The sequence below is a fragment of the Poecile atricapillus genome, chromosome 3 (assembly GCF_030490865.1).
Source record: "Poecile atricapillus isolate bPoeAtr1 chromosome 3, bPoeAtr1.hap1, whole genome shotgun sequence".
Taxonomy (NCBI): Eukaryota; Metazoa; Chordata; class Aves; order Passeriformes; family Paridae; genus Poecile; species Poecile atricapillus.
Window position 1 is genome coordinate 1597878 of NC_081251.1, and position 21890 is coordinate 1619767.

A 21890-nucleotide genomic window follows, 5' to 3' on the forward strand; every position below is an offset into this window, starting at 1 on the left:
AAAGAATCCTCCAAGCCCAAATTCCAGGAGCTGCTCTGCAGCCTCAGGTGAGCCCGGAATTCCATGGAAAAGCGGGAATGTGAGGGGGAAAATCCGGGAAAGGATTTGGGTTTTTTATGGAAAATTTGGGTTTTGAGGCTTTCCCGGGAAGCGAAACATTCCCATTCCAAAGGGTCCCTCCAAGGCTGGGAATTCTGGAGAGGAGGGGGTGGGAATGGGGATGAAAAATCCGGGAAAAGCTTCAGATCGCGAGTTTTTATGGAAAATTTGGGCTTGGAAGAGCATCAGAGACCCTTTGGAGATCCTTCCCAAGGAAATTCTGGGAATTCTGGACAGGAGGGGCTGGGAATGTGGTGGAAAGTCCGGGAAAATCTTTGGATCGGGAGTTTTTATGGAAAATTTGTGTTCTGAGCCTTTCCCAGCAAGCGAAACATTCCCATTCCAAAGGGTCCCTCCAAGGCTGGGAATTCTGGAGAGGAGGGTTGGGAATGTGGATGAAAAATCCAGGAAAATCTTTGGATCAGGTGTTTTTTTGGAAAATTTGGGCTTGGAAGAGCATCAGAGACCCTTTGGAGATCCTTCCCAAGGAAATTCTGGGAATTCTGGACAGGAGGGGTTGGGAATGTGGTGGAAAGTCTGGGAAAATATTTGGATTGGGGTTTTTTTATGGAAAATTTGGGTTTTGAGCCTTTCCCGGGAAGCGAAACATTCCCATTCCAAAGGGTCCCTCCAAGGCTGGGAATTCTGGAGAGGAGGGTTGGGAATGTGGATGAAAAATCCAGGAAAATCTTTGGATTGGGGGTTTTTTTGGAAAATTTGGGCTTGGAAGAGCATCAGAGACCCTTTGGAGATCCTTCCCAAGGAAATTCTGGGAATTCTGGACAGGAGGGGCTGGGAATGTGGTGGAAAGTCCGGGAAAATCTTTGGATTGGGGGTTTTTATGGAAAATTTGGGCTTGGAGGATCATCATTCCCTTTGGAATGGGAAGGGGACGGAAGAGCTCCACTTCCCGGGATAAAGGGAATCACCGGGAATTCTCCTCCCGCATTTCACCCGGGAATCCTCTGCCCCTCCCATTCCCTGCTGCTTTCCCGAGGAAAATTCGGGATGCGAGGCGGGAATTCCCGGGATTCTCCCCTTTCCACAGCGACATTTACCTGATGGAGAAGGAGCTGGCCCAGGAGCAGGAGAGGAACCAGCGGCACCGCGCTCCCAAAATCCTGGAGCCGCCGACATTCCAGGAGCCGCCCCCCAAGGTCGGGATCGGGGCTCCCCCGGGATTCCCGGCCGGGAATTCCCGGATGGGATCCGGAGGAATTCCCGGGGGTTTTTTTTTCCCGCTTTTTCCCGCAGCCCAGCAGGCCCCTGTACAAGCCGCCATCCCAGAATAATCTCCTGGCTCCCAAGCTGCAATTCCAGGTGAGGCCCCGGAGAAATTTGGGAATTCCCCACGGGAATTTGGGCTGGGAAAATCTGGGAATGTGGTGGATTTTGGGATGGCCTCCGCGTCCCTCCAGGAATCCCGGAGTCCTTGAGGTTGGAAAAGCTCTTGGAGACCTTGGAGTCCAAGGCATTCCCAAAAAATCCGCCTGGATCTGAATCCCTCCAGGAACGGGGATCCATCCGTGGATTTTCCATGCGGGAATTATTCCCGATAAACCCTGGAGCAGCCGGAACGGAACTCCAGTTCCCATCCCTCGTTTTCCTGGGAAGCAAATCCCAATCCCGCCTGGCTCCACGGGGAATTCTACAGGGAATTCCAGAGGGAATTCCCCCAGGCTGAGCTTCCCCAGCTCCCTCCACCACTCCCGATTTTTCGGGATGAGCTCCACAGGGAATTCCAGAGGGAATTCCAGAGGGAATTTCTCCAGGCTGAGCTTCCCCAGCTCCCTCCACCACTCCTGATTTTTCGGGATGAGCTCCACCGGGAATTCCAGAGGGAATTCCAGAGGGAATTTCTCCAGGCTGAGCTTCCCCAGCTCCCTCCACCACTCCCAATTTTTCGGGATGAGCTCCACAGGGAATTCCAGAGGGAATTCTACGGGGAATTCCAGAGGGAATTCCAGAGGGAATTTCTCCAGGCTGAGCTTTCCCAGCTCCCTCCACCACTCCCAATTTTTCGGGATGAGCTCCACAGAGAATTCCAGAGGGAATTCTACAGGGAATTCCTCCAGGCTGAGCTTTCCCACCACTCCCAATTTTTCGGGATGAGCCTCCAAATCTCCCAGGAAACCGGAAAGAACCAAACATTCCAAGTTCACCACGAGTCCAACCCTGGCGCCATTCCCGCTTTTCCCGCTTTTCCCGCTCCGCGCTAAATCCCGGTTTTTTTCCCCCCTGCGCGGGCTCCTCTCGCTGCCGCCGCCGCTCCCGCGCAATTCCCGGAATTCCCAGGTTCCGGAGGGGCTCTGTGCCAGCTCTCCCGCCCTCGCCAGTCCCGCCGAGTACCAGACTCCGGCCAATTCCCGGCGCTCTCCTCCTCCTCCCGGCCGCCACAGCGCCTTCAAGCGCCGCAGCATGAGGGTAAGCCCGGAATTCCCGCCGGGATCCCGCATGGAATTCCCAATCCTCCATCCCCCTCCGGATCACGCTTCCCGCCGCCGCTTCCCGCTTCCCGCTTGGATCCATGAGAAATCCCCTTCCCGACGGACAAATCGATCTTTGGGACGTTCTCCTTCTTGTAATTCCGGGGTTTTCTGGCATTTCCGGGGAATTTTGGGCAGAAATTCCCGAGGGGAGGGGATTTTTTCCCCAAATCTTCATCCCAAAATTCCTGCTGGGAGCCGGGATGCTCCGAGGTGTCGCTCCGGGAATGCCGATCCCGTCGGGATGAGTCGCTTCCCGCTGCGTCGGAATGTGGCTGCCTCTCCTTCCTGGAAATCCCTTTTCCCTCCTTTTCCCTCTTTTTCCCTGGTTTTTCCCACCTTTTTTTCCCGGATTTTCTCCCATTTTCCTCCCCTTTCCGTCTCCTTTTCCCACTTTTCCCCTTTCTCCCCTTTTTTCCCTCTTTTTCCCCCTTTTTTTCCCTTTTTTCTCCTTTATCCCAAATTTCCCCCCTTTTCCCTCTTTCCCCCCTTTTTCCCATTTTCTCCACCATTTTCTCCTTTTCCCCCTTTTCTCCCCTTTTTTCTCCTTTATCCCAAATTTTCGCCCTTTTCCCCCCGTTTTTCTCCTCTAACCCCATTTCCCATTTTTTTTCACATTTTTTCCCTTTTTTTCCATTATTTTCCCATTCTCTCCCCATTCCTTTCCCCCATTCTTTCCCCATTTTTTCCCACTTTTCCCATTCCTTCCCAATTCTTTTCCCATTCTTTTCCCCCCTTTCCCCATTATTTTCCCACTTTCCCCAATTCTTTTCCCCATTCTTTTCCCATTTTTTCCCACTTTTCCCCATTCTTTTCCTGTTTCCCACTTTTTCCTCGTTCTTTTCCCACTTTTCCTCATTCTTTCTCCATTCTTTTCCACATTTTTCTCCATTTTTCCCATTCTTTCCCTGTTTTTTCCCATTCTTTCCCCATTCTTTTCCCATTCTTTTCCCATTCCTTTCCAATTCTTTCCCCATTCTTTCCCCCATTCTTTCCCCATTTTTCCCCACTTTTCCCCATTACTTTCCCCATTCTTTTCCCACTTTTTCCCCATTTTTTCCCCATTCTTTCTTCATTCCTTCCCCATTTTTCCCCCCTTTTCCCATTCTTTTCCTATTCTTTTCCCATTTTTTCCCCATTTTTCCCCATTCTTTTCCCCCTTTCCCCTGTTCTTTCCCCCATTTTTTTCCCCATTCTTTCCCCATTTTTCCCCTTTCCCCATTTTTTCCACATTCTTTCCCCATTCCTTTCCCCCATTCTTTCCCCATTTTTTCCCACTTTTTCCCCATTCTTTTCCCACTTTTTCCCCATTTTTTCCCACTTTTTCCCATTCTTTACCCATTTCTCACTTTTTCCCCATTCTTTTCCCATTCTTTCCCCATTCTTTCCCCATTTTTTCCCCATTTTTTCCCCATTCTTACCCCATTTTTCCCACTTTTCCCCATTCCATCCCAATTCTTTCCCCACTCTTTCCCCCATCCTTTCCCCATTCTTTCCCCATTTTTCCCACTTTTTCCCATTCTTTTCCCATTCTTTCCCCCATTCTTTCCCCATTTTTCCCCACTTTTCCCCATTACTTTCCCCATTCTTTCCCACTTTTTCCCACTTTTCCCCCATTTTTTCCCCAATTTTTCCTCATTCTTTTCCCACTTTCCCCTGTTCTTTCCCCCATTCTTTCCCCATTCTTTTCCCCATTTTTCCCCCATTCTTTCCCCATTTTTCCCCTTTCCCCATTTTTTCCACATTCTTTCCCCATTCCTTTCCCCCATTCTTTCCCCATTCTTTTCCCACTTTTTCCCCATTCTTTTCCCATTCTTTCCCCATTCTTTTCCCATTCTTTCCCCATTCTTTTCCCATTCTTTTCCTTATTTTTTCCCCCTTTTCCCCATTCTTCTCCCACTTTTCCCCCATTCTTTCCCCATTCTTTTCCTCCTTTTCCCCCATTCTTTTCCCCATTTTTTCCCCCATTCTTTCCCCTCACTTCCAATTCTTTCCCCATTTCCCCCCAATCTTTTCCCATTCTTTTTCCCATTCTTTTCCCCATTTTTCCCCCATTTTTCTCTCATTCTTTCCCCATTCTTTTCCCACTTTCCCCCATTCTTTCCCAATTCTATTCCCGTTTTCCCACTTTCCCCCAATCTTTCCCCATTTTTCCCACTTTTCCCATTATTTCCCCATTCTTTTCCCATTCCTTCCCAATTCTTTCCCCATTCTTTCCCCATTTCCCCCCACTTTTTCCCCATTCCTTTCCCACTCTTTTCCCATTTTTTCCCCACTCTTTCCCCATTCTTTCCCCATTCTTTCTTCATTCCTTCCCCATTCTTACCCCATTTTTCCCCACTTTTCCCCATTCCATCCCAATTCTTTCCCCACTCTTTCCCCCATCCTTTCCCCATTCTTTCCCCATTTTTCCCACTTTTTCCCATTCTTTCCCCCATTCTTTTCCCATTTTTCCCCCACTTTTTCCCACTTTTTCCCCATTCTTTCCCTCATTCTTTCCCCAATTTTTCCCACTTTCCCCATTATTTCCCCATTCTTTTCCCATTCCTTTCCAATTCTTTCCCCATTCTTTCCCCCATTCTTTCCCCATTTTTCCCCACTTTTCCCCATTACTTTCCCCATTCTTTTCCCACTTTTTCCCCACTTTTTCCCCATTTTTTCCCCCATTTTTTCCCCATTCTTTTCCCACTTTCCCCTGTTCTTTCCCCCATTCTTTCCCCATTCTTTCCCCCATTTTTTCCCCATTCTTACCCCATTTTTTCCCACTTTCCCCATTCTTTCCCCATTCTTTCCCCATTCTTTTCCCCCATTCTTTCCCCTTTTTTTTCCCCATTCTTTCCCCATTTTTCCCACTTTTCCCATTATTTCCCCATTCTTTTCCCATTCCTTTCCAATTCTTTCCCCATTCTTTCCCCCATTCTTCCCCCATTTTTCCCCACTGTTCCCCATTACTTTCCCCATTCTTTTCCCACTTTTTCCCCATTTTTCCCCATTCTTTCTTCATTTCTTCCCCATTTTTCCCCCCTTTTCCCATTCTTTTCCTACTCTTTTCCCATTTTTTCCCCATTTTTTCCCCATTTTTTCCCCATTCTTTCCCCATTTTTTCCCCATTCTTTCCCCATTTTTCCCTTTTCCCCATTTTTTCCACATTCTTTCCCCATTCCTTTCCCCCATTCTTTTCCCATTTTTCCCCACTTTTTCCCCATTCTTTTCCCATTCTTTCCCCATTCTTTTCCCATTCTTTCCCCATTCTTTCCCCATTCTTTTCCCCCATTCTTTCCCCATTTTTTTCCCCATTCTTACCCCATTTTTTTCCCACTTTTCCCCATTCCATCCCAATTCTTTCCCCATTTTTCCCCCATCCTTTCCCCATTCTTTCCCCATTTTCCCCACTTTTTCCCATTCTTTTCCCATTCTTTCCCCCATTCTTTTCCCATTTTTTCCCACTTTTCCCATTCTTTCCCCATTCTTTTCCCATTCCTTTCCAATTATTTCCCCATTCTTTCCCCCATTCTTTCCCCATTTTTCCCCACTTTTCCCCATTACTTTCCCCATTCTCTTCCCACTTTTTCCCACTTTTTCCCCATTTTTTCCCCCATTTTTTCCCCATTCTTTTCCCACTTTCTCCTGTTCTTTCCCCCATTCTTTCCCCATTCTTTCCCCCATTTTTTCCCCATTCTTTCCCCATTTTTCCCCTTTCCCCATTTTTTCCACATTCTTTCCCCATTCCTTTCCCCCATTCTTTCCCCATTTTTTCCCACTTTTTCCCCATTCTTTTCCCACTTTTTCCCCATTCTTTTCCCATTCTTTCCCCACTCTTTCCTCCATCCTTTCCCCATTCTTTCCCCATTTTTCCCCTTTCCCCACTTTTTCCCATTCTTTTTCCATTCTTTCCCCCATTCTTTCCCCATTTTTCCCCCCTTTTTCCCCATTCTTTCCCCATTCTTTTCCCCCTTTCCCCCCATTCTTTTCCCCATTTTTTTCCCCATTCTTTCCCCATTTTTTCCCACTTTCCCCATTATTTTCCCACTTTCCCCCATTCTTTCCCCCCATTTTTTTCCCCATTCTTTTCCCCTCTCTTTCCCCCCTTTCCCCCCCGTTATTTCCGGTCCCTGATCCCGATCCCTGCTGGCATTCCAGGAGGAGGATTTCCAGCGGCCGCGGAGCCGGGAGGAGGCTCAGGAGCTGCTGGAGCTGGAGCGGCTGCGGGTGGAGCGCGCCATGGAGCGCCAGCAGCGCGAGATGCTGGAGGACGAGCGCTGGCTGCGACAGGAGGTCCAGAGCCTGGTGGGTCATTCCCAAAAATCCCAAATCCTTGGGAATCGCCCCACCCTGGAGCGCCCCGAGCCGGGAAAAGATTCCCAACCCATCCCCGGTGGATTGGTTCCCACCCGATGGGTGGTTACGGATTTTATTTGGATTCTCTGGGAATTACAGCTCAGCCCTCTCCCAAATTGATTCCCAAATTCCTCCCCCTTTTTCCCAGGGAATTCCCTCCATTCCCGGCTCTCCCAGCCTGGGATTGGATCCAGCCCCATCCTGACTCCTCCTGGAGAAGGAATTTCGGGATCTGGGGGCTTCCCTGGGAATTGGGGGCTCCAGGACTTCCCTTTTCCATCCCCAAATTCCATAAAAATCCCTCAGGATGGATCCCGAGCGTCCTCGATCCCAGAATCTTGGAATGGTTTGGGATGGGATCCAGGGATCTTCAATCCCATCCCAATCCCAATCCCAGTCCCAATCCCAGGCTGCTCCAGCCTTTCCTGGGACGCTCCCAGGGATTCTCTGGGAATTCCTTCCCAAGCTCCCAGCCCCAGCTCCCCTTTCCCAGTGGAAGCCATTCCCTGGCTCCTGGCCCTGCGGCCCTTTCCCAAATCCCAGCTCTCCCGGAGCCCCTGGAGCCTCGGGAAGCGGCTCCCAGGATTCCCAGGATCCTTCCCTGATCCGGCTGCACATTCCCGGCTCTCCCAGCCTGGGATTGGATCCAGCCCCACCCCCACTCCTCCTGGAGAAGGAATTTTGGGAATTCCCTGGGAATCTCAGGACTCCAGGAAGGGTCTCCCTTCCCTTTTCCATCCCTGAATTCCATAAAAATCCCTCAGGATGGATCCTGAGTGTCCTCGATCCCAGAATCCCGGAATGATTTGGGATGGGATCCATGGACTTTCCATCCCATCCCATCCCAATCCCGATCCCAGGCTGCTCCAACTTTTCCTTGGACACTCCCGGGGATCCAGAGGCAGCCGCAACTTCCCTGGGAATTCCATCCCGGCTTTCCCAGGGAAGCAGGAGGTGGAAGAACCATTCCTGCCTTTTCCATCCCACTTTTCCATGGAAAAACGGCTCCTCCTGCAGCCAAACCTTTCCCATCCCCACCAAACCCTGAGCAGCTCCGTGATCCAAAGGAATGTTTGGAATTCTGGGCCCTTTTAAAATATTTTAGTTTTGTTTTTTCATATTTTGGGATTTTCAGGAAGCAAATTTGAGGTTCCTGGGCAGAATTCCCCTTCCCATCCCACATTCCCAGATTTTGAGCTGCTCCTTTCCTGGGAAATGTTCCGTGGCTCTCACAGAAATGAGGAAAATCCATTTTTTCCCTCATTTTTCCTTATTTTTTCCTTATTTTTTCCTTCATTTTTCCTCAGTTTTCCCTCATTTTTCCATCATTTTTTCCTCAGTTTTTCCCCTCATTTTTTCCTCATTTTTCCTTAATTTTTCCCTCATTTTTTCCTCATTTCTTTCCTCATTTTTCCCTCATTTTTCCTCATTTTTTTCCTTATTTTTCCCTCATTTTTTCCTCATTTTTCCTTATTTTTCCATCATTTCTCCCATATATTTCCTTCATTTTTCCTTCATTTTTCCTCATTTTTTTCCTTATTTCTCCCTCATTTTTTCCTCATTTTTTCCTCAGGTTTTCCTCATTTTGTTCCTCATTTTTCCCTCATTTTTTTCTTATTTTTCCTTCATTTTCCTTCATTTTTCCCACATATTTCCTTCATTTTTCTCACATTTTTCCTCATTTTTCCTAATTTTTCCTCATTTTCCCCATCTTTTTTCCTCGTTTTTTCCTCATTTTTCCCTAATTTTTTCCTAATTTTTCCCCATTTTTCCCTCATATTTTCCTCATTTTTTCCTCATTTTTTCCTTATTTTTCCCTCATTTTTTCCTCATTTTTCCTCTTTTTTCCCTCATTTTCCCCTCATTTTTTCCTCATTTTTTCCTTAATTTTTCCCTCATTTTGTTCCTCATTTTTTCCTCATTTTTTCCTCATTTTTTCCTTTTTTTTCCCTCATTTTTCCTCATTTTTCCTTAATTTTTCCCTCATTTTTTCCTCATTTTCCCCTCATTTTTTACTTATTTTTCCTTAATTTTTCCCTCAGTTTTTTCCTCATATTTCCTTATTTTTCATTAATTTTTCTTCATTTTCCCCACATTTTTTCCCCTTTTTTCCTCATTTTTCCCTCATTTTTTCCTAATTTTTCCCCATTTTTCCCTCATTTTTTCCTCATTTTTTCCTCATTTTTTCCTTATTTTTCCCTCATTTTTTCCTCATTTTTCCTCTTTTTTTTCCCTCATTTTTTCCTCATTTTTTTCCTTCATTTTTTCCCTCAGTTTTTTTCCTCATTTTCCCTCATTTTTTACTTATTTTTCCTTAATTTTTCCCTCAGCTTTTTCCTCATATTTCCTTATTTTTCATTAATTTTTCCCACGTATTTCCCTCATTTTTTCCTCAGATTTTCCTCAGGTTTTTCCTCATTTTTCCCTCATTTTTTTTCCTCGTTTTTCCTTATTTTTCCTTAATTTTTCCCACATATTTCCTTCATTTTTCCCTCATTCTTTCCTCATTTTGCTTCATTTTTTTCCCTATTTTTCCCTCATTTTTTCCCTCATTTTTCATTCATTTTTCCTTCAGTATTTTCCTCATTTTTCCCTTATTTTTTCCTCATTTTTCCTTAATTTTTCCCTTATTTTTTCCTCATTTTCCCCTCATTTTTTACTCATTTTTCCTTAATTTTTCCCTCAGTTTTTTCCTCATATTTCCTTATTTTTCATTAATTTTTCCCACGTATTTCCCTCATTTTTTCCTCATTTTTCCCCTCATTTTTCCCCATTTTTCCCTCATATTTTCCTCATCTTTTCCTCATTTTTTCCTTATTTTTCCCTCATTTTTCCCTCATTTTTCCTTCAGTTTTTTTCCTCATTTTTCCCTTATTTTTTCCTCATTTTTCCTTAATTTTTCCCTTATTTTTTCCTCATTTTCCCCTCATTTTTTACTTATTTTTCCTTAATTTTTCCCTCAGCTTTTTCCTCATATTTCCTTATTTTTCATTAATTTTTCCCACGTATTTCCCTCATTTTTTTCCTCAGTTTTCGCTCATTTTTCCCTCATTTTTCCCTCATTTTTTCCCTCAGGCTTTCCTCAGGTTTTTCCTCATTTTTCCCTCTTTTTTTCCCCTCATTTTTCCTCATTTTTTCCTTCATTTTCCCCACATATTTCCTTCATTTTTTCCTCATTTTTTCCTCATTTTTCCCTTATTTTCCCCCTTCACCCCTTTTCCCCTTTTTTCCCTTTTTACTCCTTTTCCCCTCTTTTTTTCCCCCCTTTTTCCCTTTTTTCCCATTTTCCCTCATTTTTCCCCTTTTCCCTTTTTCCCCCTTTCCCTCCTTTTTTCCCCTTTTTCCTCTTTCCCCTTTTTCCTCCTTTTCCTCCCCAATTTTTCCCCCCAAATTTTTCCCCATTTTCCTCACTCCACTTTTCCCTCTTTTTCCAGGATCCCAAGGTTTTCCTGACCAACAACATTCCTCCGGTGAGTCATCCCAGAGATCCCGGGAAATCCCTTCCTGTTTTCCCGTTGTTGTTTTTTTTTTTCCCGGGAAAATATCCCAAATAATATTTTATTTTATTTTATTTTATTTTATTTTATTTTATTTTATTTTATTTTATTTTATTTTATTTTATTTTATTTTATTTTATTTTATTTTATTTTATTTTTTTTATTATTTTATTCAATTTAATTTAATTTAATTCAATTTAATCTTATTTTATTTTATTTTATTTTATTTTATTCAATTTAATTTAATTTAATTTAATTTAATCTAATTCAATTTAATTTAATTTAATTCAATTTAATCTAATTTTATTTTATTTTATTTTATTTTATTTTATTTTATTTTATTTTATTTTATTTTATTTTATTTTATTTTATTTTATTTTATTTTATTTTATTCAATTTAATTTAATTTAATTTAATTTAGTTTAATTTAATTTAATCTAATTTAATTTAATTTAATTCAATTTAACCTAATTTAATTTAATTTAATTTAATTTAATTTTATTTTATATTATTTTATTTTATTCAATTTAATTTAATTTAATTTAGTTTAATTTAATCTAATTCAATTTAATTTAATTTAATTTAATTTAGTTTAATTTAATTTAATCTAATTTAATTTAATTTAATTTAATTTAATTCAATTTAACCTAATTTAATTTAATTTAATTTTATTTTATTTTATTTTATATTATTTTATTTTATTCAATTTAATTTAATTTAATTTAGTTTAATTTAATCTAATTCAATTTAATTTAATTTAATTCAGTTTAATCTAATTTTATTTTATTTTATTTTATTTTATTTTATTTTATTTTATTTTATTTTATTTTATTTTATTTTATTTTATTTTATTCAATTTAATTTAATTTAATTTAATTTAGTTTAATTTAATTTAATTTAATCTAATTCAATTTAATTTAATTTAATTTAATTTAATTTAATCTAATTTTATTTTATTTTATTTTATTTTATTTTATTTTATTTTATTTTATTTTATTTTATTTTATTTTATTTTATTCAATTTAATTTAATTTAATTTAATTTAGTTTAATTTAATTTAATTTAATCTAATTCAATTTAATTTAATTTAATTCAATTTAATCTAATTTTATTTTATTTTATTTTATTTTATTTTATTTTATTTTATTTTATTTTATTTTATTTTATTTTATTTTTATTTTAATTTTTATTTATTTATTTATTTATTTATTTATTTATTTATTTATTTATCCATTCCTTTGGGAAAACCCTCCGGAAAAAAACTGGAAATCCCCGGTTGGGGGAGGGGGTTGGATCCTTCCCAACATCCCGGATTTCCTCCAATTCCCGATTTTTTTTCCCGCCTTTTTTCCAGCTGCTCCCGGAGAAGGAGACGGATTACAGTGAGTCGTTCCCGCCTCGGAATTCCCGCTTGGAATTGGCCGGGAATGAAATCCCAGGAATGAAATCCCGGGAATGAAATCCTGGGAATGAAATCCCGGGATTCCCGGCCATTCCTGCCCGTGGGGTCGGGATGGGGCGGGGAGGTTGGATCCCGGGATTCCGCGGCATTCCCGCTTTTCCTTGGGATGATTTTTCCCTTCCTCTCCAGCGCAATTCACGGGGCCCCCCCAGAAACCTCCGCGGCTCGGAGCTCAGGTGAGAGCCGGGATCCTCCTTTTCCCGCCGCCGGAATCCAGCGGGATGGGAATTTTTTCCCTCTTTTCCCAGCTCCGGAGGGGCCCGGCGGGATCGGGATCCTGGCTGGGAAGTGCCTGAAGCTTCCCAAAAAAAATTCCGGAATGGTTTGGGTGGGAAGGGACCTCAAAGATCGTCCCAGGGACACCTCCCGTCATCCCGGGGTGATCCGGCCTTTCCTTGGGAATTGATCCCAGGGATTCTCTGGGAATTCCTTCCCAAGCTCCCAGCCCCAGCTCCCCTTTCCCAGTGGGAAGCCATTCCCTGGCTCCTGGCCCTGCGGCCCTTTCCCAAATCCCAGCTCTCCCGGAGCCCCTGGAGCCTCGGGAAGCGGCTCCCAGGATTCCCGGGATCCTTCCCTGATCCGGCTGCACATTCCCGGCTCTCCTAACCTGGGATTGGATCCAGCCCCATCCCGACTCCTCCTGGAGAAGGAATTTTGGGGTCCCGGGGCTTCACTGGGAATCTCGGGACTCCAGGAAGGGTCTCCCTTCCCTTTTCCATCCCTGAATTCCATAAAAATCCCCCGGGATGGATCCTGAGTGTCCTCGATCCTAGAATCCCGGAATGGTTTGGGATGGGATCCCTGGACTTTCCATCCCATCCCAATCCCAACCCCGATCCCAGGCTGCTCCAAGCCCCATCCCACCCCTCCCAAGGACCGGGAACCCCCGGGGTCGCCCATTCCCGGTTTGTTTCATTTCCCGGGATCCGTCTGATCCCGCCGTGTCCCCGTTGCCGGGCAGCCGGCGGCGCAGCCGGAGCGCCGGGATGATCCGGTTTACGGGAACGTCACGGATCTGGTGCGGGCCGTGCTGCGGCTGAAGAACGAGATCGGGCTGGTGCCTCCCGACGGATACATCCTGGTGGTCAAGGTAAACCCGGGATCATCCCGGAATTCCCCGGGAAAAGGGAGAGGGAGGTGGGGGGTCGGGATCCTGCCAAGGGGAACGGCCCGGGGGAGGAATTCCCGCTTTTCCAGCTCCTTCCTGGGATCTTGGGATGGGGCGTGGGGGGAATCCCGGAATTCCCAGCTTCTCCATTGGATTTTGGGATTGGTGGTGGGAGAAATTCCCACTTTTCCAGCTCCTCCATTGGATCCTTGGATCAATTCTGGGAGCAATTCCCACTTTTCCAGCTCCTCCATTGGATCCTGGGACCAACTCTGGGAGAAATTCCCGCATTCCTGGTTTCTCCATTGGATCCTGGGATCGGTGGTGGGAGCAATTCCCACTTTTCCATCTTTTCCTTGGGATCCTTGAACCAATTCCCGATTCCTCCCTTGGATCATTGGATCAATGGCGGGAGAAATTCCGGAATTCCTGGTTTCTCCATTGGATCCTGGGATCAATTCTGGGAGCAATTCCCACTTTTCCAGCTCCTCCATTGGATCCTTGGATCCATGGTGGGAGAAATTCCCACTTTTCCAGCTTTTCCTTGGATCCTTGAACCAATTCCCAGCTCCTCCATTGGATCCTGGAATGAATGGTGGGAGCAATTCCCACTTTTCCAGCTCCTCCATTGGATCCTTGGATCCATGGTGGGATCAATTCCTGCATTCTCGGCTCTTCCATTGGATCCTGGGATCAATTCTGGGAGCAATTCCCACTTTTGCAGCTCCTCCATTGGATCCCTGGATCAGTGCTGGGAGCAATTCCCACATTCCCGGCTTTTCCTTGGGATCCCTGAGCCAATTCCCAACTCCTCCCTTGGATCCTGGGGTCAATTCTGGGAGCAATTCCCACTTTTCCAGCTCCTCCATTGGATCCCTGGATCAGTGCTGGGAGCAATTCCCACTTTTCCAGCTTTTCCTTGGGATCCTTGAGCCAATTCCCGGCTCCTCCCTTGGATTTCCCTCCCCTCTCCCGCTTGGAATCCTCCCCTCATCCTCCCCGGCCATTCCCACCGGGAATCCACCTGGATCCGCGCCCGGGATCCATCCCAACCCTCCCTCCCTTCCCGCAGGACATCGGCCTCTCCCTACGGAAACTCATCGGGAGCGTCGACGAGATCCTTCCCGACCTCCCGCCCTCTTCCCGCACCGAGGTAGGAAATCCGGGAATAACTCCGGGAATGACGACACGGGGAGCGGGGAATTCCCACCTTCCCCCATCCCAATTCCCAAAAAAAAAACCCCAATTCCCGCAGATCGAGGGCACCCAGAAGCTGCTGAACAAGGACTTGGCCGCCCTGATCGGGAAGATGCGGCTGGCGCAGCAGAATTCCGGGACTTCCCTGCGCTCGGAATTCCAGCGGCAGATGCTGACGGCTTCCCACGCCCTGGCCGTGGACGCCAAGAACCTTCTGGATTCCGTGGATCAGGCCAAGCTCCGGGCCAAGCCGGGCTCGGAATGACGGAGGAAAAGCGGGAAAAGACAAAAGGCGATGGAAGAAAAGCCGGAGCGGCCGCCGGCGGATCCGTGGGATCCGTTGGATTCGCCGCCGTTGTTTTTCCCGCTTCCCGTGGGTTTTGTTTTTTCTGTCGTTCCCCTGCTGCTCGTGTCTGCCGGTGTCGCGTTCGCTCTTGGGCTGGGAGGCGTCCGTCTGTCCGTCTGTCCGTGTGTCCGTCCGTCCGTCCGGGGCGGGGGGGTTTCCCGGGAAAAAGAAGATTTCCCAGGAAAAATAAGGGGTTTTCCCAGGAAAAGGAAGGAGTTTTCCCGGTGGAAAAATAAGGGGTTTTCCCAGGGGAAAAAGAAGGAGTTTTCCCCAGGAAAAGAAGAGGTTTTCCCGGGAAAAGAAAGGGGTTTTCCTGGGGGAAAAAGAGAGGGGTTTTCCCAGGAAAAATAAAGAGTTTTCCCAGAAAAAGAAGGAGTTTTCTCCAGGAAAAGAAGGAGTTTTCCCGGGAAAAGAAAGGGGTGTTCCTGGGGGAAAAAGAGAAGGGGTTTTCCTGGAAAAGAAGGGGTTTTCCCGGAAAAGAAGAAAGAGTTTTCCCGGGAAAAAGAGAGGTGTTTTCCCAGGAAAAAGAGAGGGGTTTTCCCAGGAAAAATAAAGAGTTTTCCCGGAAAAAGAAGGAGTTTTCTCCAGGAAAAGAAGGGTTTTTCCTGGGAAAAAGAGAGGAGTTTTCCCAAGAAAAGAGGGGGGTTTTCCTTGGGAAAAGAAGGGGTTTTCCCAGGGGAAAAAGAGGGGGGTTTTCCCTGGAAAACAAGGGGTTTTCCTGGGAAAAAGAAGTTTTTCTGGGAAAAAGGGAGGGGGTTTTCCCAGGAGAAGAAGGGGTTTTCCCGGGGGAAAAAGAGAGGGTTTTTCCAGGGAAAAATAAGGAGTTTTCCCAGGAAAAAGAGAGGAGTTTTCCCAAGAAAAGAGGGGGGTTTTCCTTGGGAAAAGAAGGGGTTTTACCGGGAAAAAGAGGGGGGTTTTCCTGGAAAAAAGAGGGAGTTTTCCCGGGAAAAAGAGAGGGGTTTTCCTGGGAAAAGAGAGGGGTTTTCCCAGGGGAAAAAGAGGGGGGTTTTCCCGGGAAAACAAGGGGTTTTCCTGGGAAAAAGAAGTCTTTCTGGGAAAAAGGGAGGGGGTTTTCCCAGGAAAAGAAGGGGGTTTCCCAGGAAAAAGAAGGAGTTTTCCTGGGAAAAGGAGGAGTTTTCCCAGGAAAAATAAAGAGTTTTCCCGGAAAAAGAAGGAGTTTTCTCCAGGAAAAGAAGGGGTTTTCCCGGGAAAAAGAGAGGAGTTTTCCCAAGAAAAGAGGGGGGTTTTCCTGGGAAAAGAAGGGGTTTTCCCAGGGGAAAAAGAGGGGGGTTTTCCCTGGAAAACAAGGGGTTTTCCTGGGAAAAAGAAGTTTTTCTGGGAAAAAGGGAGGGGGTTTTCCCAGGAAAATGAGGGGTTTTCCCGGGGGAAAAAGAGAGGGGTTTTCCCAGGAAAAGAAGGGGTTTTCCCGGGGGAAGAGAGGGTTTTTCCAGGGAAAAATAAGGAGTTTTCCTGGGAAAAATAAAGAGTTTTCCCAGGAAAAAGAGAGGAGTTTTCCCAAGAAAAGAGGGGGGTTTTCCTTGGGAAAAGAAGGGGTTTTACCGGGAAAAAGAGGGAGTTTTCCCGGGAAAAAGAGAAGGGTTTTTCTGGGAAAAGAAGGGGGTTTCCTAGGAAAAAGAAGGAGTTTTCCTGGGAAAAGGAGGAGATTTCCCAGGGGAAAAAGAAGGGGTTTTCCTGGGAAAAGAGGGGGGTTTTCCCGGGAAAAGAAGGGGTGTTCCTGGGGGAAAAAGAGGGGGTTTTCCTGGGGGGGAAAAAAAGGGGTTTTCCTGGAAAAGAAGGGGTTTTCCCGGGAAAAAGGAGGAGTTTTCCCAGGAAAAGAAGGGGTGTTCCTGGGGGAAAGAGAGGGGTTTTCCCAGGGGAAAAAGAGGGGGGTTTTCCCGGGAAAAGAAGAGATGTTCCTGGGGGAAAAATGAGGGGTTTTCCTGGGAAAAAGAGAGGGGTTTTCCCAGGAAAAGAAGGGGTTTTCCCGGGGGAAGAGAGGGTTTTTCCAGGGAAAAAGAAGGAGTTTTCCTGGGAAAAATAAAGAGTTTTCCCAGGAAAAAGAGAGGAGTTTTCCCAAGAAAAGAGGGGGGTTTTCCTTGGGAAAAGAAGGGTTTTTACTGGGAAAAAGAGGGAGTTTTCCCGGGAAAAAGAGAAGGGTTTTCCTGGAAAAAGAGAGGGGTTTTCCCAGGAATAAGAAGGGGTTTTCCCTGGAAAAGAAGGGGTTTTCCCTAGAAAAAAGAGAGGGGTTTTCCTGGGAAAAGAGTGGGTTTTCCTGGGAAAAGAGAGGGGTATCCTGGGAAAGGGGAGGGGGGATCCCCGTGGCTGCCGGCACCTCCTCGGATCCGTCCCCTGAGCGCGGGCGGCCGCGGGCGGCACGGCGGGAAAAGGAGACCCGGAGCGTGCCGGGAGCCCGGGACACGGAGCCTTGGGGAGGGGGGCGGGAAAACGGGAATTCCAACCGGGAATTCCAGCTGAGAATTCCAACTGGGAATTTCAAACCGGGATTTCAAACCAGGGATTCCAACCGGGATTTCCAGACAGGATTTCCAACCGGGATTCCAATGAAAATTCCAATTGGGATTCCAACAGGGATTTCCAACCAGGATTCCAACTGGGGATTTCCAGCTGGGGATTTCCAATGAAAATTCCAATTGGGATTCCAACCTGGAATTCCAACTGGGATTTCCAACCAGGATTTTCAACTAGGATTCCAACTGAGATTCCAGCCAGAATTTCCAACTGGGGATTTCCAACCAGGATTTCAACGAAAATTCCAACAAAAATTCCAACTGGGATTCCAATGAAAATTCCAATTGGAATTCCAACTGGGATTTCCAACTGGGATTTCTAACCAGGATTCCAATGAAAATTCCAATTGGGATTCCAACCAGGATTTCAAACTGGGATTTCCAACTGGGATTTCCATCCGGGGGTTTCCATCCGGGATTTCCAACCGGGATTCCAATGAAAATTCCAATTGGGATTCCAACTGGGAATTCAAACCGGGATTTCCAACCAGGAATTCCAACGAAAATTCCAACTGGGATTTCCAAACGGGATTTCCAACCAGGAATTCCAACTGAGATTCCAACTGGGATTTCCAACCAGGATTTCCAATCAGGATTCCAATGAAAATTCCAACTGGGATTCCAATGAAAATTCCAGTTGGGATTCCAACCAGGATTTCCGACCGGGATCTCCAACCGGGAATTCCAACAGGGAATTCCAAGGGGCATTTATCCAACGGCATCCGTAGGGAAGAGTGGATTTAGAGCGCGGGATCCGCTTCCAGAGGCTGCGGAATGCGGGGATGGATGGACGGGAATCCCTGGGATGGGATGAAGCTGGAGAAGGGCGCCTCTTCCAGCCGCGTTTTTCCTGAGTTTTCCGTCGGCTCCGTCGGCTTTGCGCTTCCGGTTGGGAGCCGGGCGCTTCGGGCTTTTCCCCAGCGTTTTTCCCGCAGTTTTTTCCCAGATTTATTCCCATAAACCAAAAAATCCTGCCAAATCCCGTCCCCTGGAATTTCCTTGGGAAGAGGGAGGGTTGGGATAGCGGGAATGGGATCGGGGTTCCCGCTCCGAGTGGGGCTTTTCCGGGAAAACAAAAAAGTTGGGATGAGTTTGGGGCGGTGGCTCCTCATTCCCAGGGTTTGAGGGAGCTGGGAAAACTCGGCCTGGGAAAAGGAAAAAAAGGAGGATCCCGAGGGAGCTGCTGCCTCTGGAATTCCCAGGCGGGATCGGGATCTGCTCCCAGGGAATGAGGGATGGGATGAGAGGGAACAGCCCGGAGGTTTCTGGGATTTTTGGGAATAATTCCTGCTTGGAAAGGATTTTCCTCATTCCCGGATGGATTTAAATCTGTGTGGATCCCACAAAAACCAGGCTGGGCCTCGAAGGGCCGGAATCCATCTCCGAGGGATTTCCTGACCCAAAGAATTCCATAATTCCCAGATTTTCTCGGCGCCCAGGAAAACCCAACCTCCCCCCAGGAGCAGCCACAGCTTTCCCATCCAGGAGCTCCCGGATCCGGGATGAATTCCGGGATGAATTCCGGGATGAATTCCGGGATGAATTCCAGGATGAATTCCGGGATGAATTCCGGGATGAATTTCGGGATGAATTCTGGGATGAATTCCGGGATTTCACTCAGGAAAACCTTCCTGGAAAGTTTTCCCAGTCAGTTCTCCAAGAAGGAAAACGGACCAGGAAAAAAAACCCAAATCCGGATTTTTCTCCAAGCTTGGAAAAAAGGGAGGGGCCTGGAGGATTTGTGGGATCTGGGAATGAAAAGCTGGATTGCAGATCCAGGAGATTCGGGATTTTGGGATCTGAGGTGGGATGGGGAGGACGGGGATGGATCCAGGAGCGCAGATTCCCGGCGCCGGAGATCCCAGGTGGGGTTTTCCCAGATTCCGGGGGGGAATTCCTGTGTGGGATGGGCTGGAAGGAGCCGCTTGGTTCCGGGGGGTTGGAGATGGGAAATGCCGGGATGGGCGGAGCAGGGATCTGCTGGGATGGCGGGATCACGGGATCACAGGATCACGGGATCGCGGGATCGTGTCCCTTCTGCACGGATCATCCACAGCGTTATCCCTATCCCAGGATTTCCTGGGATTGAGGGATCATGGAATCACGGGATTGTAGGATTTGGGGATCATGGGATTGTGGGATCACAGGATTATGGGATTGTGGGATCACAGGATCATGGTATTATGGGATTTTGGGATTATGGGATCACAGGATTATGGGATTGTGGGACCATGGGATCACGGGATTGTGGGATTTGGGGATTGTGGGATTCTGGGATCACAGGATTATGGGATCATGGATCATGCCGGTGTCCCTTCTACACAGATCATCCGAAGTGTTATCCCTGTCCCGCGATTTCCTGGGATTGTGGGATCGTGGAATCATGGGATTATGGGATCATGGGATCGTGGGATTTTGGGATTGTGGGATTATGGGATCAGAGGTTTATGGGATCACAGGATTATGGGATTGTGGGATTTGGGGATTGTGGGATTCTGGGATCACAGGATTATGGGATTGTGGGATCATGGATCATGTCGGTGTCCCTTCTACACAGATCATCCACAGCCTTATCCCTGTCCTGCGATTTCCTGGGATTGTGGGATCATGGGATGACGGGATTGTGCGATTTGGGGTCATGGGATTGTGGGATCATGGGATCACGGGATCGTGGGATTGTGGGATCATGAGATCACAGGATTATGGGATTGTGGGATCATGGGATTATGGGATTGTGGGATCACAGAATTATGGGATAACAGGATTATGGGATTGTGGGATCATGTCCATGTCCCGTCTGCACAGACCATCCAAAGCGTTATCCCTGTCCCGCGATTTCCTGGGATTTTGGGAATCATGGGATCACGGGATTGTGGGATCATAGGATCACAGGATTATGGGATCACAGGATTATGGGATTGTGGGATCATGGATCATGTCCATGTCCCTTCTGCATGGATCATCCAAAGTGTTGTCCCTGTCCAGAGATTTCCTGGGATTGTGGGATCATGGGATCATGGGATCATGTCCATATCCCTTCTGCACCATCCGAAGCGTTATCCCTGTCCCACGATTTCCTGGGATTTTGGGATCGTGGGATTATGGGATCACGGGATTAAGGGATCACAGGATCACAGGATCCTGGGATTATGGGATCACAGGATCCTGGGATTAAGGGATTATGGGATTATGGGGTCATGTCCATGTCCCTTCTGCACAGATCATCCACGGCCTTATCCATGTCCTGTGATTTCCTGGGATTGGGGGATGATGGGTTCATGGGATGATGGGATGATGGGATCATGGAATTACAGGATCATGTCCAGGTCCCTTCTGCACCATCCGAAGTGTTATCCCTGTCCCATGATTTCCTGGGATTTTGGGATCACGGGACCATGGGATTGTGGAATCATGGGATCGTGTCCTTGTCCCTCCTGCACAGACCATCCACAGCGTTATTCCTGTCCCACGATTTCCTGGGATTTTGGGATCATGGGATCACAGGATCATGGAATTATGGGATCATGTCCATATCCCTTCTGCACCATCCAAAGCGTTATCCCTGTCCCACGATTTCCTGGGATGGTGGGATCACGGGACCATGGGATCGTGGGATTATGGGATCGTGTCCTTGTCTGTTCTGCACAGACCATCCACAGCGTTATCCCTGTCCCGCAATTTACTGGGATTTTGGGATCATGGGACCATGGGATCATGGGATCATGGGATCATGTCCATATCCCTTCTGCACCATCCACAGCATTATCCCTGTCCCACGATTTCCTGGGATTTCGGGATCACGGGATTAAGGGATCACAGGATCATGGGATTATGGGATCATGGAATTAGGGGATCATGTCCCTGTCCCACAGTTTCCTGGGATTTTGGGATCATGGAATTACGGGATCACGGGATCATGGGATCATGTCCATATCCCTTCTGCACCATCCGAAGCGTTATCCCTGTCCCACGATTTCCTGGGATTTTGGGACTGTGGGATTATGGGATGATGTCCTTGTCCTTTCTGCACAGACCATTCACTGTCCCACAGTTCCCTGGGATTTTGGGATCACGGGATCGTGTCCATATCCCTTCTTGATGGACAATCCACTGTCCCACAGTTCCCTGGGGCTTTGGGATCATGGGATTATGGGATCACGGAATTATGGGATCATGGAATTAGGGGATCACGTCTATATCCGTTCTGTGCGGACAATCCAAAGCGTTATCCCTGTCCCACGATTTCCAGCGATTTTGGGATCGTGGGATTATGGGATCACAGGATTAAGGGATCACAGGATTATGGGATTATGGGATCATGGAATTAGGGGATCATGTCCCTGTCCCACAGTTTCCTGCGATTTTGGGATCATGGGATCACAGGATCATGGGATCATGGGATCATGTCCATATCCCTTCTGCACCATCCGAAGTGTTAGCCCTGTCCCACGATTTCCTGGGATGGTGGGATCACGGGACCATGGGATTATGGAATCATGGGATCGTGTCCTTGTCCCTTCTGCACAGACCATCCACAGCGTTATCCCTGTCCCGCAATTTACTGGGATTTTGGGATCATGGGATCATGGGATCATGGGATCATGGGATCACGGGATCATGGGATCATGTCCATATCCCTTCTGCACCATCCAAAGTGTTATCCCTGTCCCACGATTTCCTGGGATTTTGGGATCATGGGATCATGGAATTAGGGGATCATGTCCCTGTCCCACAGTTTCCTGGGATTTTGGGATCATGGGATCACAGGATCATGGAATTATGGGATCATGTCCATATCCCTTCTGCACGATCCGAAGCGTTATCCCTGT

The 21890-nt window shown here is 46.6% G+C and overlaps 1 protein-coding gene across 2 annotated transcripts in view; it reads left to right on the forward strand.

Annotated features, from left to right (window-relative positions):
* PTK2B (protein tyrosine kinase 2 beta) overlaps positions 1-14747 on the forward strand; it is a 42976-nt gene extending 28229 nt beyond the window's left edge. For both annotated transcript variants that reach the window (XM_058835275.1, XM_058835273.1), the window contains 10 exons: positions 1148-1256; positions 1354-1419; positions 2395-2523; positions 6726-6872; positions 10358-10393; positions 11775-11802; positions 12012-12058; positions 12844-12972; positions 14063-14143; positions 14246-14747. In XM_058835275.1, the coding sequence (XP_058691258.1) occupies positions 1148-1256; positions 1354-1419; positions 2395-2523; positions 6726-6872; positions 10358-10393; positions 11775-11802; positions 12012-12058; positions 12844-12972; positions 14063-14143; positions 14246-14452 (979 nt within the window). In that variant the 3' untranslated portion in view covers positions 14453-14747. The remainder of the gene's footprint in view (positions 1-1147; positions 1257-1353; positions 1420-2394; positions 2524-6725; positions 6873-10357; positions 10394-11774; positions 11803-12011; positions 12059-12843; positions 12973-14062; positions 14144-14245) is intronic.
* Positions 14748-21890: the final 7143 nt, after the last annotated feature.